The sequence below is a fragment of the Chiloscyllium punctatum genome, chromosome 9, assembly GCF_047496795.1.
Source record: "Chiloscyllium punctatum isolate Juve2018m chromosome 9, sChiPun1.3, whole genome shotgun sequence".
In the NCBI taxonomy this organism is placed as follows: Eukaryota; Metazoa; Chordata; class Chondrichthyes; order Orectolobiformes; family Hemiscylliidae; genus Chiloscyllium; species Chiloscyllium punctatum.
In genome coordinates, this window is record NC_092747.1 from 3,242,544 (window position 1) to 3,261,524 (window position 18,981).

Below are 18,981 nucleotides of genomic sequence, written 5' to 3' on the forward strand. Positions count from 1 at the left end.
TTTTTTGAGGATGTAACTCTGAAGATGGACGAGGGAGATCCAGTAGATGTAGTGTACCTGGACTTTCAGAAAGCTTTTGATAAAGTCCCACATAGGAGGTTAGTGAGCAAAATTAGGGAGCATGGTATTGGGGGCAAAGTACTATCTTGGATTGAAAGTTGGTTGGCTGACAGGAAACAAAGAGTAGTGATAAACGGCTCCATTTCGGAATGGCAGGCAGTGACCAGTGGAGTACCGCAGGGATCAGGACTGGGACCGCAGCTTTTTACAATATATGTTAATGATATAGAAGATGGTATTAGCAATAACATTAGCAAATTTGCTGATGATACTAAGCTGGCAGGGTGAAATGTGAGGAGGATGTTAGGAGATTACAGGGTGACCTGGACAGGTTAGGTGAGTGATCAGATGCATGGCAGATGCAGTTTGATGTGGATAAACATATGGTCATCCACTTTGGTGGCAAGAACAGGAAGGCAGATTACTAGCTAAATGGAATCAATTTAGGTAAAGGGGCAGTACAGGAAGATCTGGGTGTTCTTGTACACCAGTCAATGAAGGTAAGCATGCAGGTACAGCAGGTAGTGAAGAAAGCTAATAGCATGCTGGCCTTCATAACAAGAGGGATTGAGTATAGAAGCAAAGCGGTGCTTCTGCAGCTGTACAGGGCCCTGGTGAGACCACACCTGGAGTACTGTGTGCAGTTCTGGTCTCCAAAGTTGAGGAAAGATATTCTGGCTATTGAGGGAGTGCAGCGTAGGTTCACGAGGTAAATTCCTGGAATGGCGGGACTACCTTACACTGAAAGACTGGAGCGACTGGGCTTATATACCCTTGAGTTTAGAAGACTGAGAGGGGATCTGATTGAGATATATAAGATTATGAAAGGATTGGACACTCTGGAGGCAGGAAACATGTTTCCGCTGATGGGTGAGTGCCGAACCAGAGGACACAGCTCAAAAATACAGGATAGACCATTTAGGACAGAGATGAGGAGAAACTCCTTCACCCAGAGAGTGGTGGCTGTGTGGAATGCTCTGCCCCAGAGGGCAGTGGAGGCCCAGTCTCTGGATTCATTTAAGAAAGAGTTGGATAGAGCTCTCAAGGATAGTGGAATCAAGGGTTATGGAGATAAGGCAGGAACAGGATACTGATTAAGGATGATCAGCCATGATCATATTGAATGGTGGTGCAGGCTTGAAGGGCAGAATGGCCTACTCCTGCACCTATTGTCTATTGAGTTGATGGCTGTGAATATAGGATACAGTCCTCAATTATTCACACTGGCGTGATCACTGTAACCAGACAAGGCCTGCCCAGACTGTATGTTGGGCAGCAGCCTCCAGCTTAAAGATATGATGGACAGGCCCTTCTATAGACTGCAAGTTTCCTCAAACCCCTTGGCAATCAGATAGTGTCAGGGCTTGGATTGTGACATGTGTTGAGGATTTCTAGTTGCATCCTAATAGAAAGGCAGCTTTTACTCATTCACTGTTATACGCTGCATTGGAGCATAAATATGCTCTTTTTACAATCATTCATGCAATGTTGGCATTGTTAACTGACCAGGATTTATTACCCGTCCCTAGTTGCCCCTTGAGAAGGTGGGGGTGAGCTGCCTTCTTGAATCGCTGTAGTCCATGTGCTGTAGGCAGACCCACAATGCCCTTAGGGAGGAAGTTCCAGGATTCTGACCCAACGACAGTGAAAGACCAGCAATATATCTCCAAGTCAGAATGGTGTGTGATGTGGAAGGGAGTTGTAGATGGTGGTGTTCCCATGACCTGATGTCCTTGTCCTTTTAAATGGATGTGGTCATGGGTTTGAAAGATTCTGTCTAAATATGTTTGGTGAATTTATGCAGTGGATCTTGTAGATAGCACACATTGCTGCTAGTCAGCAGGGAGTGGATGTTTGTGGATGCAGTGCCAATCAAGAGGGCTGCTTTGTCCTGGATGGCGTCAAGCTTCTCAAGTGTTACACAGTCATAGAGATGTACAGCACGGAAACAGACCCTTCGGTCCAACTTCTCCATGCTGACTAGATATCCTATCCTAATCTAGCCCCATTTGCCAGCACTTGGCCCATATCCCTCTTAAACCCTTCCTATTCATAAACCTATCCAGATGCTTTTTAAATGTTGCAATTGTACCAGCCTCCACCACTTCCTCTGGCAGCTCATTCCATACATGCATTACCCTTTGCATAAATAAGTTGCTCCTTAAGTGCCTTTTATATCTTTCCCCTCTCACCCTAAACCTGTGCCCACTAGTTCTAGACTCCCCGACCCCTGGGAAAAAGACTTTGTCTATTTACCCTATCCATGCCCCTCATGATTTTATGAACCTCTATAAGGTCACCCCTAAGCCTCTGACACTCCAGGGAAACAGCCCCAGCCTGTTCAGCCTCTCCCAATAGCTCAAATCCTCCAATCATGGCAACATCCTTGTACATCTTTTCTGAACCCTTTCAAGTTTCACAACATCCTTCCGATAGGAGGGAGACCAGAACTGCACACAATGTTCCAAAAGTGGCCTAATTATTGGAGTTACACCATCCAGGCAACTGGGGAATATTCCACCACACTCCAGGCTTGTGCCTTGTAAATGGTGAACAGGTAGAGAGAGGAGGCTGGTGAAGAAGATATTTGGCACACTTGAATTCATCTGTTTGAGCAGTGGGTACAGGAGTTGGGACATCATGTTACAGACATTGTAACATGTAGAAGACACTGGTAAGGCTACACTTGGAATACAGCATACAATTCTGGACACCCTGCTGTAGGAAGGACGTTGTTAAACTGGAAAGGGTGCAAAAACGGGATTTACAAGGATGTCACCGAGACTGGAGAGTTTGAGCTATTAGGAGAGGTTGGATACACTGCGACTTTTTGTCCCTGGACAGTCGGGGGCTGAAAGGTGACCTGATAGAGGTTTATAAAATCACGAGGGACATGGATTGGGCAAATAGACAAGGTCCTTTCCCCGGGGTGGGAGAATCCAGAACTAGTGGGCATTGGTTTGGGATGAGAGGGGAAAGATATAAAAGGGACCTAAAGGGGATGTTTTCCACACAGAGGGTGATGCATGTATAGAACGAACTGCCAGAGGAAGTGGGAGAAGTGAGTACAATTACAACATTTAGAAGACATTTGGACAGGTACATGAATAGGAAAGGGTTAGAGGGATATGAGCCAAATGCAGGCCTATGAAACTAATTCAGTTCAGGAGACATGGTCAGCATGGACAAGTTGGATCAAAGGGTCTGTTTCCATGCTGTATCGCTGTGTGATGCTCGTACAGGCTTTGGGGAGTCAGGACGTGAGTTACTCACTGCTGTATTCGTAGCCTTTGACCTGCTCGTTTTGCCTTTACATTTATTAGTCCAGTTCAATTTCTGGTCAATGGTTATCCCCAGGATGTTGTTTGCGGGAGATTCAGTGATGGTAACATCATTGAATGTCAAGGGGTGACAGTTAGATTCTGTTTTGTTGGGGATTATCATTGCCTGCCCTTTGTGTGAAGCAAATGTTATTTGCCACTTGTCACCCCAAAACTGAAATATTGCTGCATTTGTTCTTGTTTGATTACTTCTAAATTACCCCTCACTATATGCAGTAGAGGACCTTACAGAGTCCTAGTCCCAATGACCTTTAGAGCACATGAGCTTCGGGAAGTATTTAAAAAACTTCTGACAGACAAGCTCTGTAAATGGAACTGCCCTTTGAAAAGATGGAGAAGCAAGATGAATGCCCACTTGTTACCCCAAAACTGAAACATTGCTGCATTTGTTCTTGTTTGATTACAACAACTGTCTCCCACATGTGGAGGTGGGGTGTTGACTGGGGGAGGGAGGGAGTTGAGTGTATGTGAAGGCAGAGTTAAAAATCAGGTACCTAGCTTTGTCAGCCCACCCGTACTAACTACCTGACAAAGGAACAGCGCTTGGAAAGTTTGTAACTTGCAAATAAACTTGTTGGACTATAAACTGCTGTTGTGTGATTTTTAACTGTTTCCCACAACCACCTGATGAAGGAGGGTGCTCTGAAAGCTAGTGCTTCCAATTAAACCTGTTGAATTGTAACCTGGTGTTTCCCATGTGACAGTGTGCAAATGGCAGAATGATCCAAACATACCAGTCCAGAGATCTCCCCCTTCAGACAGAAGGTGTTTCATGGCCTCAATTCACACAACATTCCGAAGGGGCTTTACAGGGTTGATGGAGAGAGGATCCCTCTCGTGGAGTAATCCAGAACCACAGGGCAGTTTCAGAATAAGGGGCCTCTTATCAAAGACAGATGCAAGGCAATTGCTTCTTTGAGGATTATTCTGAGGTGAGCAGGGGAGGCTGAGTCATTGAATATAATCAGAGCTGAGTTAGATAATTTTGATGAACAAGGGGTTGAGGGCTATAGCGAACAGACAGAGAAGGGGAGTGAAGGCCAAATCAGTCCAGCCCTGATCGTTTCGAATGCCAGGGGAGAAAAAGACCAAATGATCTACTCCTGTTTCTAGCAGATTAGATTAGATTAGATTACCTGGAGTGTAGAAACAGGTAATTTGGCCAAACAAGTCCACTCCAACCCCCCAAAGAGTAACCCACCAGACCCATTTCCTTCTGACTAATACACTAATACTATGGGCAATGTAGTGTGGCCAATCCACCTAACCTGCACATCTTTGGATTGTGGGAGGAAACCGGAGCATCTGGAGGAAATCCACGCAGACACAGGGAGAATGTGCAAACTCCACACAGACAGTGGCCCAAAGCTGGAATCGAACCTGGGTCTCTGGTGCTGTGAGGCAGCAGTGCTAACCACTGAGCCACCATGCTGCCCTATGTTGAGTATGAGTTGAGCTATGTTGTAGTAACGGTACACCTTCCCATGATAGGCTCCCCTAGGTGTGGTGATGAGCTGTCACGCTGACGGCAACCTCAACAACAAGCTGAAGGCCAAAACCAACACAACAACCGCGGCTGGAATTGAACGACACTGTGTCAATGACGCACATGGAGAAAAAATGAAACAGATAGCTGACACATTCAGATTGGTGATGTGAACTCCTTCCTCTACAGCATCCTCCCTCCCTAACAAGATAAAGAGAGGGTGGAGCTCAGGGCCTTCACTCATCACAAAGGTGCAGACACAGTTGGATCAGCAGGAGACAGGCCTGTTCAGAGCATCCAAGAGGGATATCACAGGAAATCTATACATTTAATAATCAGGGAGACTGTTGTGAGGGAGTGAGTTGGAATAAGTATAAAATATCATTTATATAAGTATAAAGTACCATTTATAAAGAAATAGCAGCTAATTGCATTTCAGGAAGGAGCATGAGCAAGAGGGGGTTACAATTTAAATCAAGTCAAAATAAATGTGTAAACTGATGAAAGCTCAAGTCATTGAAAGTGGAAGGGTTAGGCTGCCACTAAGACTTCATCATGTGACCATGCTGCCCCTTTAACAAGGTTAGGTTGTCCTTGGTTTATTTCTAGAGGGGTCATAAAGGCAGAGGTTCTGATATCATCTGAGGAGCAGGAGAATTGACGTTTCGGGCATAAGCCCTGCATCAGGAATCAGCTTATGCTGAAAAGATCGACTCTCCTCCCCCCTCAGGTGTTGCCTGACCGGCTGTGCTTTTCCAGCACCACACTCTTTGTCTCTGATCTCCAGCATCCACAGTCCTCACTTTCACCTAGAGGTTCCAATATGTCTGGAAATGGCTCCCTGAAAACAATGGCAGGGGAATGGTTAATTTTCCCAGTTCAGGTCTTTTTTCTAGTTTGGTTTAGTTCTAACAGGAATTCAAAAAACTGCTGGGGCCTTGGAGAGACAGTGAGAGTGAAAAGAGCCTCCATGCTTCAACAGAGGTCTTGCCTGGACTTTCTCCCCGAAATCTCTCCTGCCTGTAAGAACCTGTGTTTGAATTTACTTTTTGCTGAGGGTGTGTTTATAGGATACTGTGGGGATGGGAACATCTTCGTTAAGTTGTGATATCGTGTTGGTTGGGTTATCAAGTAAGTTAAGTCATTCTAAATTCTGTTTTCTTCTGTTTGCGTTTGTTTAAAGCTGAGTGGTTTGACCAGCTGCATCACTCCTGGAATATCCATTTTACATCTGCCTAAAAAAAAGTAAAAAGTTAGGGTCTGGGTTACCTTCTTAAAACATTTTGAGGGAGTCTGGCCTGATCAATAACAACAGTAATTATTAATTAATTCTAAGGCAAACAAACAGATTTTAGAGTTAAGGTATGGCAGGACAGTGGAACCAAGTGGAGTGTACCTCCTGTGGTATGTGTGAAGTCATGGCCATACCCTGTGTCCCAGACAAACACATCTACAGGAAGTGTCTCCAGATGCACAAGCTTCAGCTCAGGGCTTTCAGACTGTGAGCAGCCGCTGGAGTCAGCGGTGTGCCTCCGCCAGGCAGAGGACCATGTGGAGATCAGAGATAAGGAGGCAGTCACACCGCAGGCTCGATGTGTACACACCTCTGAACACGATGATTCCAGAGTATCTAGAATTCATATCTAATCTTAAAAAAGGTATAGGCAGAGGGGGAGTGGGTGGCTATCAGGCAAATACTGTGACCAGATGTGTAGATGAGGGTAGTGTAGTTAAAGTAGATTACACTGATTACAGCAAAACCTTTAACAAGGTCCCACGTGGGAGACTAAGGGTGATGGTAAAGGGTTGTTTGTGTGTCTGAAGCCCAGTGTCCAGTGATATACCACAGGAATCACTGCTGGGCCCCTTATTGTTTGTGATTTATATAAAACAATATAGAACAAAATGTATGGGGGGAGACGATAAATAAATTTGCAGATGACACAAAGACTGACCAGGTGGCTGAGAATGAGGAAGAAGGTCTTAGGTTACTGGCATAGATTCTAAAAGCAAGGAGATTATGTGGGAGCTGGATAAAATTTTAGTTCGGCCACAACTGAAGTACTGTGTGCAGTTCTGGGCACCTCACTATCAGAAGGATGTGATTATACTGGAGAGGGTTTCACCAAGATGCTGCCTGGGATGGACCATTTCAGCAACGAAGAGAAACTGGATAAGTTTGGGTTGTTTTCTTTAGAGCAGAAAAGGCTAAGGAGGGACTTGATAGAGGTGTATAAGATTATGAGGGGCACGGAGAAGGTGAATAGTAAGCAGCTGTTCCTCTTAGTTAAAGGGTCGACAACAAGAGGGCATAATTTTACGGTGAGAGGCAGGAGGTTTAGTTGGAATTTTAGGAAAAATATTCTCACTCTGAGGGTGGTAGGAATTTGGAATGCATTCCCTGCGAAGGTGGGTGTGGTCTTGTCTACATCGGGGTGACTGAATGTAAACTTTGGAACAGTTCACCAAGCACCTCAGCCAGGCCTGCAGGGGCCGACTGGACCTCCCAGTCAATGTCCATTTTTAATTCCCCTTCCCCAGTCCCTTTCCAATATGACCATCCTCCATTGCCACAATGAACCAAATTGGAGGAACAACAGCTCACTTTCCACATGGCCACCCGACGGCCCAGAGGACTCTGCACTGAGTTCTCCAATTTCAAATAACCTCCCTTCACATCCCCTGAGTCCCTTCACAGCCCCTTCCCCTCCTCTCCACTCCATCCCACTATCAACTGGATTCATTCCTTCCAGTTGACCAAACATGTCGTACCCTCTACTGGTCTCCACCCATCCCCACTACACCACACTGCCCCAACTCTCCCCTTTATCTGCAGCTCCCCCCACCCCCTCCCCCAGTCCAGAAGAAGGGCTACACCCAAAATGTTGACTTCTCTGGTGGTCTGAGGTGTATTTGTTTTAATGCAAGAAGGAGAGTAGGTAAGGCAGATGAACTTAAGGCTTGGATTAGCACCTAGGAACATGATGTTATTGTTATTACTGAGACTTGTTTGAGGGAAAGCCACGATTGGCAACTAAATATCCCAGGATATAGATGCTCCAGGCGGGATAGAGGGTGGAGGAGTTGCATTACTGGTCAGAGAGGATATCACAGCTGTGCTGAAGGAGGGCACTATGGAAGACTCGAGCAGTGAGGCAATACGGGCAGAGCTCAGAAATAAGAAGGCAGTGGTAACAGTGTTAGACTGTACTACAGGCCTCCCAACAGCGAACGTGAGATAGAGGTACAAATATGTAGAGCGTTCATAGAAAGATATAGGAGCAACGGGGTGGTGGTGATAGGAGATTTTTAATTTTCCCAACATTGACTGGGATTCACTTAGTGTTAGAGGATTGGATGGAGCAGAATTCGTAAGGAGCATCCAGGAGGGTTTTCTAGAGCAGTATGTAAATACTTGGGAAGGGGCCATACTGGACCTGGTGTTGGGGAATGAGCCCGGCCAGGTGGTTGAAGTTTCAGTACGGGATTACTTTGGGAATAGTGATCACAATTCCGTAAGTTTTAGAATACTCATGGACAAAGGCGAGAATTGTCCTAAAGAAAGAGTGCTAAATTGGGGGAAGTCCAACCTCTACCAAAATTCAGCAGGAGCTGGGGAATGTAAAATGGGAGCAGTTGTTTGAAGGGAAATCCACATTTGATATGCGGGAGGCTTTTAAATAGAGGTTGATTAGAGTTCAGGAGAGGTATGTTCCTGTGAAAATGAGGGATAGAAATGGCAAGGTTAGGGAACCATGGATGACAGTAAAACTGAGAGACTAGCTAAGAGGAAAAAGGATGAGTACATAAGGTCTAGGTGACTGAAGACAGACAAAGCTTTGGAAGATATGGGGAATCTAGGACCAACCTGAAATGAAGAATTAAGAGGGGTAAAAGGACTCATGAAATATCTTTAGCAAACAGGGTTAAGGAAAATCCCAAAGCCTTTTTTCCATATATATGGAGCAAGAGGGTAACTAGAGAAAGGGTTGGCCCACTCAAGGACAAAGGAGGAAAGTTCTGCGTGGAGTCAGAAAAAAGTGGGTGAGATTTTTATCGACTACTTTGCATCGGTGTTCACCGAGGAGAGGGACATGACGAATGTTCAGCTTGAGGATATATCTTTGATTACTCTCAGTTAAGTCAGCATAAGGAGGGAGGAAGTGTTGGGTATTCTAAAAGGCATTAATATGGACAAGTCCCCAGGTCCGGATGGGAACTACCCCAGGATACTGAGGGAAACGAGAGAGGATATAGCTAGAGCTTTAACAGATATCTTTGCAGCATCCTTGAACATGAGTGTTGTCCCAGAGGACTGGAGAATTGCTAATGTTGCCCCCTTGTTTAAGGAGGGTAGCAGGAATAATCCAGATAATTATAAACCAGTAAGCCTAATGTCTGTGGTAGGGAAGCTGCTGGAGAAGACACTGAGGGATAGGATCTATTCCCGTTTGGAAGAAAATGGGCTTATCAGTAATGGGAAGCATGGTTTTATGCAGGGAAGGTCTTGTTTTACAAACCTAATAGAATTCTTTGAAGAGGTGACAAGGTTGATTGATGGGGGAGGGGCTGTAGATGTCACATACATGGACTTCAGTAAGGCATTTGATAAGGTTCCCCATGCTAGGCTGATGGAGAAGGTGAAGTCGCATGGGGTCCAGGGTGTTCTAGCTGGATGGATAGAGAACTGGCTGGGCAACAGGAGACAGAGTTACGGAAGGGAGTTTCTCAAAATGGAGACCTGTGACTAGTGGTGTTCCACAGGGATCTGTGCTGGGATCACTGTTGTTTGTGGTATACACAAATGATTTGGAGGAAGGTGTCGGTTGTCTCATTAGCAAGTTTACAGATGACACCAAGATTGGTAGAGTAGCAGATAGTGATTGGGACTGTCAGAGAATACAACAGAATATAGATAGATTGGAGAGTTAGCCAGAGAAATGGCAGATGGAGTTCAATCCAGGCAAATGTGAGGCGATGCATTTTGGAAGATCCAATTCCAGAGTGAATTATACAGTAAATGGCAAAGTCCTGGGGAAAATTGATCTGGGTGTTCAGGTCCATTGTTCCCTGAAGGTGGCAACGCAGGTCGATAGAGTGGTCAAGGTGGCACACAGCATGCTTTCCTTCAAATACAGGGTATTGAGCACAAGAGTTGGCAGGTCATGTTACAGTTGTATAGGACTTTGGTTTGGCCACATTTGGATTACCAAAAGGACGTGGATGCCTTGGAGAGGGTGCAGAGGAGGTTTGCCAAGATGTTGTCTGGTATGGAGGGTGCTAGCTATGAAGAGAGATTCAATATATTAGGATTATTTTCTTTAGAGAGATGGAGGTTGAGGAGAGACCTGATTGAGGCCGACAAAATCATGAGAGGTGTAGACAAGGTGGATAGCAAGAAACATTTTCCCAGAGTGGGGGACTCAATTACTAGGGGTCACAAGTTCGAAGTAAGAGGGGAAAGGTTTAGGAGAGATTTACAGTCGGAGAGTCATAGAGATGTACAGCATGGAAACAGACCCTTCAGTCCAACTCATCCATACTGACCAGATATTCCAACCCAATCTAGTCCCACCTGCCAGCACCCGGCCCATATCCCTCCAAACCCTTCCTATTCATATACCCATCCAGATCCTTTTAAATGTTGCAGTTGTACCAGCCTCCACCACATCCTCTGGCAGCTCATTCCATACACGTACCACCCTCTGCATGACAGAGTTGCCCCTTAGGTCCCTTTTAAATCTTTCCCCTTTCACCCTAAACCTATGCACTCTAGTACCCCTGTCCCAGGGAAAATACTTTGTCGATTTATCCTATCCATGCCCCTCATTTTATAAACCGCTATAAGGTCAGCTCTCAGCTTCCGAAGCTTCAGGGAAAACAGCCTATGCATGAAAGTTCATCACGCAGAGGATGCTGGATGTCTGGAATGCGTTGCCAGCAGAGACGGTAGGGGTGGAAACAATAGCATCATTTAAGATGTGTCTAGACAGATACATGAATGAGCAGGGAGCAGAGGGATACAGTTCCTTAGAAAATAGGCAACAGGTTTAGATACAGGATCTGGATCGGTGCAGGCTTGGAGGGCCAAAGGGCCTGTTCCTGAGCTGTAATTTTCTTTGTTCTTTGTTGTCCACCTCTTGACTTGCTGTGTTCGTCTAGCCTCCTGCCTGTCTAGACCCAGGTAAGGACAGCTTCCCTAAAGGACATTAGTGAACCAGATTTTTTTTCCAAAATTCAACACATGGTCATCATTAGACTCTTAATTGCAGATTATTCCAGAGCAGCACAGTGGCTCAGTAGTTAGCACTGTTGCCTCACAGTGCCAGGGATCCAGGTTCGATTCCACCCTTGAGCGACTGTCTGTATGGTGTTTGCACTTTCTCCCCATGTCTATTTTCTATGTCTGAGTGGGTTTCCTTCTACAGTCCAAAGATGTGCAGGTTGGGGTGAATTGGCCATGGGAAATGCAGGTTAATTGGGACAGGGTGGCACGGGGGTGAGTCCAGGTGGGATGCTCTTCGGGGGGATCAGTGTGGATCCGATGGGCTGAATGGCCTGTTTCCATGCTGGAGGATTCTATGATTTTTATTGAATTCAAATTATACCATCTGCCATGGCTGTGTTTTGACCCTGGCTCCCCAGAACATTACCTAGGTGTTTGGATTAATAGTCTAGTGATAATCCCACTAGGCCATTACCTCCCCAAAGGTCCTTGTCAATCAGTCACTGAAGGATAAAATACAGCTGCAGCAAACTATTCAGAAGGCTAATGGGATTCATCGTAAGAGAATTTGAGCGCAGGAGTAGCAAAGTCTTGCTTAAATTGTTTAAGAAGATGGTTAGGCCACACCTGAAAAATTGCTTGCAGTTTTGGTCTTCTTAACTCAGAAAGGGATCAGTTAGCTCAGTTGGCTAGCAATCCAACAGCAATTTCAATTGCAAGGTCACGATGCAGGTCTCGTCTTCTCAATCTCTCCTCTTTCCTGAGGCATGGTGACTCTCAGGTTAAAGCACCACCAGTTGTCTCTCTCTCTCCCTAATGATAAAGCAGCTATACAGTTCTCTGGGACTACAGTGACTCTACCACCTCAGGGAAGATATTACTGCCAGAAGGGAAAGCAATGAAGGTTCACCAGACTGGTTCCCCAAAAGGCAGGACTGTCCTGGAAAGAGAAATTGGGCAAACTGGGCCAGTATTCTCCAGAGATTTGAAAAGTGAGAGAATTGGTCAAAAGGATAAACAGGGTAGATGTGGGTAACAGGTTCCCCCTAGCTAGTGAGGCCAAACTGGGAGCACGATTTAAAAATAAGGGGAATGACATTTGGAACCAAGACAGGAGAATTATGTTTTTACTCAGGAGGGTTGTGAATCTTTCGAATTCTCTGCTATGGAGGGCTGTGCAAGCTGAACTTTTATGTATACTTAAACTACAGGTTGATAGATTACTGATCTCTAGTGGTTTACAATATTATGGGGATGGGGAGGGTAAAAGGATTAAGTGTTCAATCAGCCATGATCTTATGAGGGGAGAGTGACAGCCCTTGACACCAAGGCTGCATTCAACCGAGTGTGGCATCAAGGAGCCCTGGCAACACTGGAATCAGTGGGTATCAGGGGCAAACTCTCCGCTGGTTAGTCATACCTGACACATTAAGGAGATGGTTGTGGTTGTTGGAGGTCAGTCACCTCAGCTCCAGGACATCTCTGCAGGGGTTCCTCAGGATAGTGTCCTGGGCCCAACCATCTTCAACTGCTTCAATGACCTTCCCTCCATCATAAGGTCAGGAGTGGGGATGGTCCCCGATGATTACACACAATGTTCAGCACCATTCATCACTCCTCATATACTGAAGCAGGTTAATGTTCAAATGCAAAAGGATCTGGACGATATCCAGGCTTGAGCTGACAAGTGGCAAATTACATTCACACCACACAAATGCCAGGAAGTGAACATCAGTAATAACAGACAGTCTAACCCCGACCCCTTCACATTCAATTGTGTTACATCACTGAATCCTGCATTATCAATATCCTGGGGTTTACCATTGACCAAAAACTCAACTGAACTCACCACATAAACACAGTGGCTACAAGATCAGGTCAGAGTCTAGGAACACTGCAGCGAGTAACTCACCTTCTAACTCCCCAAAACCTGTCCCACCATCTACAAGGCACATGGAATACTCCCCACTTGCCTGGACGCAATTCCAATAACAGTCAAGAAGCTTGACACAATTCAAGATAAAGCAGTCCACTTGATCGACACCACATCCACAAACATCCACACCCTCCAGCACCGACGCTCAGTAGCAGCAGTGTATACTATCCACAAGATGCACTGTAGAAATTCACCAAAGATCCTCAGGCAGCGCCTTCCAAATCCACAGCTACTTCCATCCAGAAGGAGACAGGCAGCAGATACATGGGAATACTACCCCCTGCAAGTTCCCCTCCAAGCCAATCTTTATCCTGACTTGGAAATATATCACCATTCCTTCACTGTCACTGGGTCACAATCTTGGAATTCCCTCCCTAAGGGCATTGTGGGTCAACCCACAGCACTTGGACTGCAGCGATTCAAGAAGGCAGCTCACCCCCACCTTCTCAAGGGGCAACTAGGGATGGGCAATAAATACTGGGCCCAGCCAGTGATGCTCTCATCCCATGAATGAATTAAAAAGAAAGGGACCTGCCCTAAACAGAAAAAGGAAATTCACTGGAGGGTGGTGAGCAGGTGGAGCTCACTGCCACATTTAAGAGGAAGCTGGATAAATAAGAGGGAGAAAGGAATAGAAGGATATGTGGAAAGGGTGAAATGAAACATTGGGGATTAGGAGGAGACAGATTGGAGCAGACAGATTGAATAGTCTGTTTCTGTGCTATAATTGATAGTGTAATTCTATGTAATATAAATTTTTCACTCTTTCTCCACTGTAAATGAACACATCAGCTCCAGCCCCAACCTATCGAGCCTCACCCGGCAGTGTGTCGCTGTTGTCTCCTCAAAGTTAAAAACAATCGACCAAACAATGCAGAAAAGGAAGCCAAAGAGCGGGCACATCACGGTGGCAACTGCCAAGACGGTGAACCGGAGACGCAGCAGCACTGGCTCTTTATCCAGGGGCAGGAACGTGGGCAACAACCTAGAAATTCAAACAGAAACAAACATTCCAGAGACCAGTAACCAGCAAGAGAAAATCAGCTCCATTATATACACTGCTGGCAAATAGCACATGGACTCATAAACCAGGAAGACAGGGTCCATGGCGGATCATCTTAAGACTTTCATAAGGGCAACATTTTGATTTTTTTGCCAGTTACCTTTGCTTTCCAGGGGCTCTTTTCAAATTGTCAATAACTCATGGATTATGTAATGCAGTGCTACAGTAACAATACCTTCTGTATGTATTGACATGTTAGGGATTTAGCCTTCCAGAAGCAGAACTGGAATTCCTCGATTTCCTCAATAATTATCAACACTAATTACAATGAAAACCACATCACACAAGGAAAACATTAATTTCTTAGACACTGCAGGATTCAAATTGATGAAACAGACATAAGTTAGCATCAACATTTTTTTTGTTTCAAAAAAAACATGAGATGCAACTCCACATACAAAAAGTGATCCTGTGAAATCCACCTTTCACAGACTGAGGAAGTCACAGCCAACGTACTTCCACAGCATATTCAAAAAGCTGTAATATGTTAATCAGGCAGTTACAATCCAACTGACTGCATCTCAGAACTCAAGCTCAGATTCAAATGTAACCATCAATGGAATGTTCATTACAATAGCATCCAGATTTTACATATGACAGCTTCTGAACATATGCAACTTTGGACTATAGATTTCAAAGAATTTATTATTTCAGTGATTTCATTCGCTCACAGTGAACAAAGTATTCCCTCACACACAGATTTAAAACTTGCTTCTGCCCACACCACCTCCGTCTCTGCCAAACTGCAGCTTCCTTCACTCTCACCTTCGCCATTCTGTTCGAGCCTCCTTTTGCTCCCACCCCAACACTTAGCACTTCATTGCTGCATCCTTGCAGCAGACCGACCAGAGCAAATTGCTGATAGGCTTCCAAGTGCACCTATCAGCAGTAAGCACAGGAGAGGAACAGCTTGTGAGGAACAGTAGCACTTCACCTATACCCTGTTCATTTGATTACATCCTTGAGAAGTCTCTACCCTTGAGATATTAAATAAATACAAAATTATTGTATTGTATTTCAAATCAGGAGGAGACTAAGAAGAAAGACATTCAAAGGGGATACAGTTCTCAAATCATAGGGCTCCAATTAAAAATTAGAAAGTTAGGAGCATGGGAGTGAGAAATTCATAGTATCTTAGAATGGGTGCAACAAGAGGGAGACTATTTGGCCCTAGGTGTCTATGCTAACTCTTTGCAAGAGCAGCACAGCCAATCCCATACCCCTGCTCTTTCCCAATAGCCCTGCACAGTTTTTCTGTTCAGATAATTCTCCAACTCCCTCTTGAAAGCCTCGTTTGAACCTGCCCATTGCAACACTCTCAGGTGGAGTGTCCAGGTGCGAACCATTTCCTCAAGTAAAAGGCTTTCCTACGTTATTGCTCCTTCAACCAATACCTTACAGCAGTGTTCTCCAATACTCAATACTTGCACTAGTTCAAACAATTTCTCCCTGTCCAGACCCCTCATGTTTGGAGCACCTATGTCATAGTTCCTCTCAATTTTCTGTTAAGTACAGATTTTGATTTCTTTCCTTAACTTAAACAGAATTCAAAAATCAGGAAACTGATCTTTTTCTGTAACTTACCCATCAAAGCTCAGCTTCTTGTACTCTAACATCACTTTGATATGAATCCAGTGTAAAGTAACCCCCACAGAGACCGGTATCCCATCACCAAGTCATCCTTTATATACACATGCACAGTTCACGACACTGACCCAGCTAGTTCAGTGCCAGTTTCTAGAGTGCACAGAACCTCTGAATCTCCTATTTGTATCTGTCAGCCAGGGCTCCTTGATTGGGGCAGGTTTACAGCCCCAATCAAGGAACTCAGATTCTATGTGAGTCAAGGCTGTGACCGCCGCTGTGCCCATCTCATCTCAGACGTTTCATTGACACTAGGCAGAGGGGGAGAACCCACAGGTTCTGCAGACTTGTCAGATGCTTGGAGGGGCTGGGGATGTTTCACTCCTGCCCAGTTTGTGAGGTTGCAGCTTTCATGTGGGCCATGAACCACAATTCTGATTTGAATTTTGAACGTCACAGGACCTGACCTTGCTGCAACCATGCCTCCTACCTGTGCAGGGCTGTACCTGTGGTTTCAACACCAAACGTCACCCTCTGAAGTAATCTGCCTCTTTCACTCGGTGTCTCGTTTTGGAGTTCCTGTTGCCATTTCAGTCTGCCCCAAGGTTCAGGAAGATCAGATTTAAACCATTAGCAACTCTGCTGGAATTGCACCTGTAATTGTTTGAGGGGTGTTCCTATAATCAAACAAAAACTAGAACAGTTTGCCATCTAGTGAAGCTGAAGGCTGTTTCCTTAAGCCTACTGTCACAGTTTGGACTGTGCTTTCTGCCGGACCATTGGACGATGGATGGTATGGGGCTATCCTTACATGCTGAACGCCTTTTAGGAAATACTCAATGTCCCTGGTGGTAAACGATGGCCCCTGGTCTGTGGCCAACCTCTCTGGGAATCCATGTATTGCAAAAAGATGCTCATAACTTTTCAATCACCGTCCCTGTGTTTGACGAGTGAACTCTATGCATGTCCAACCACTTTGAGTGAGCATCCACATAGAGCCCGTGAAAGGACTCGTTGACATGTAACTAGGTTCAGAGTTTGCCCAGCCATTGTCATGAATGTGAGGGAGCTACTGACGGTAATTTTAGTTCTTCATGGCACTCTGGGCACTGCTCCGCCAACACGGCAATGTCAGCTTCTAATCCTGGCCACTTGACATAACTTCGAATCAACATCTTCATTTTGAAAAGCCCTGAATGACCCTGCCGCAGTTCAGCCAGTATCTGGTGGTAACCTTTGCTTGGGACAATCGCTTTTGCTCTCCACAATAATATGCCGTCCTCTATGGTGATCTGGTCTTGCCGAGTTCAGAAAGGTTTCAATTCTGGTTGCGAAGGCCCTTTTGTTCCCACATCAACACCAGGTGGGGATCTTTTTGTGTCCAATCTGATCATGTCAGCAGTGACCAGAAAGTCTTAAACCAGATCAAACTCTTCTAGTGGTGGTACCACCAGTGGGGTATCTGACAGTAGGAGATGGCTCAATGCATCTGTGACATCTTGGCTTTGAGACTATTTCCAAGGCTGACTCTTTTTCAATAGGAGATGTAAGGCTGCCAGAGACAAAGGCAGCTCACCCCCACACCCACCCCCAGTCCTGAAGAAGGGTTACGCCTGAAATGTGGACTTCTCCATCTTCTGATGCTGCCTGGCTTGCTGTGTTCTCCCAGCCTCCTGCTTGTCTACCTAGGATGGAGGCCAGGTTACATATGAATTTTCCGTAATAACTCACCAACCCAAGCAAAGACCTAAGCTCCAGTACAGATGTGGGAGCTGGGGCAGCTTTGATCCTTCTCAGTTTATATTCCAAGGGGTGTAACCATGTCTTGTCAACTCTGTAGCCCAAGTAAGTCACTTGGGGTGCATTTAGATCCACCCCCTTTCCTATCACCTTGCATTTCCCGTGGGTATCCCACCTAGCCTGCACACACCAGGAGCAATTTAGCATGGCCAACCCACCTAACCAGCACATCTTTAGGGATGGGAGGGAATTGGAGCACCTGAGGGAAACCCACACAGGCACAGGGATAATGTGCAAACTCCACACAGACAGTCACCCGAACCTGGGTCCCTGGCGCTGTGAGGCAGCAGTGCTAACCACTGAGCCACCATGCCACCTATCCAGATAAATGGCAACCTGGGTTAGACGTTATAAAATGTTCTCCATCGTCCACTGAAAAATGGCACAGGCTGATGATACCCCAAATGGCAGTTTTGTGCATTGTTACAAACCCTGATAGGAATTAATTGTCATGTACGCTGGGGATCCTCATCTAATCACAACTGCAGGTACGCATGTCCAGCTTCATGAAGTTCAGCTCCCCCCACCCTCGCCCCCCACCTCCACCACCCTCCCCTCCCAGCCGCTGCCAGTTTTGCGTACAAGCCCTCTATGTGAGGGATTGGGTATTTATCCAGCTGTGAGAAGCAGTTTACCAATTTTGGCTGAAATCCCCAGAAAGGCAAACCAACCCTCCAGGCTTCACATTCAGTACGACTAGTGCTGCTCATTTCACAAACTGGCCTGGTTTGATCATTCCTTCCCTTCCCAGCCTCCTGATTCCTGCCTCTACCTTTGCCCATAAGGCAAATGGCACTGGGTGGGCCTAGCAGAACCATGGAATTGCTTCCTGATCAACATGCAGGTGGCCTTGGCCCCTTGATAATCCCTAGACCTCCCTGAAAAACTTCCAGGTCTTTAATTAGGACTTCACTCAGGCAGCTGGATTCTAACCAAAACATGTTGAGCCAATCGAGGTGAATCTTTCCCAACCACTTTCACCTCATTGAGCCTGGGCCCAAACCTTTAACTACAACCAGTGGGAACTGAACCAGCTGGTTCTCATAAGAGACCAGACCTGAAATTGTACCCTTAATCTGGAAAGGTTCCCCAGTGTAGGTTCTCAGCCTAGCTGAGGTCTTATGCAAGTTTAATAGTTGGGGCCAGAGTGTATTTATTTAAGACTGGTTCTGCAATCACTGATACAGCCCCACCAGCATTGACCTCCATTAGAACCCGGTCACTATTTAACCAAACGATTGTTTTGATTGGTTTCGATTTGGATGTTGCTAATCAAATTAACTGTTTCAAACCAGCTGGTGGTGCATTTTCCAGGGTGTGCACTCTCTTGGATACTAGCCCTCGAGTTCTCTCCCTCAATTCAGGCATTGTGGGACTCTTTTGCTGTCTTGAGTCCACAAATCAACAGCTAATACAATGGCTGGATGGCACGGATCTGTGAGAAAATGTGACCCATTTGGCTGAGGCTTGGCTTTGTTTTGGGGT

The 18,981-nt window shown here is 45.7% G+C and overlaps 1 protein-coding gene across 2 annotated transcripts in view; it reads right to left on the minus strand.

The window, feature by feature from the left end:
• The window catches only part of pgap2 (post-GPI attachment to proteins 2), a 46,118-nt gene that overhangs the window by 22,942 nt on the left and 4,195 nt on the right, over positions 1-18,981 (minus strand). For both annotated transcript variants that reach the window (XM_072576707.1, XM_072576706.1), the window contains exon 2: positions 13,869-14,034. In XM_072576707.1, the coding sequence (XP_072432808.1) occupies positions 13,869-14,034 (166 nt within the window). The remainder of the gene's footprint in view (positions 1-13,868; positions 14,035-18,981) is intronic.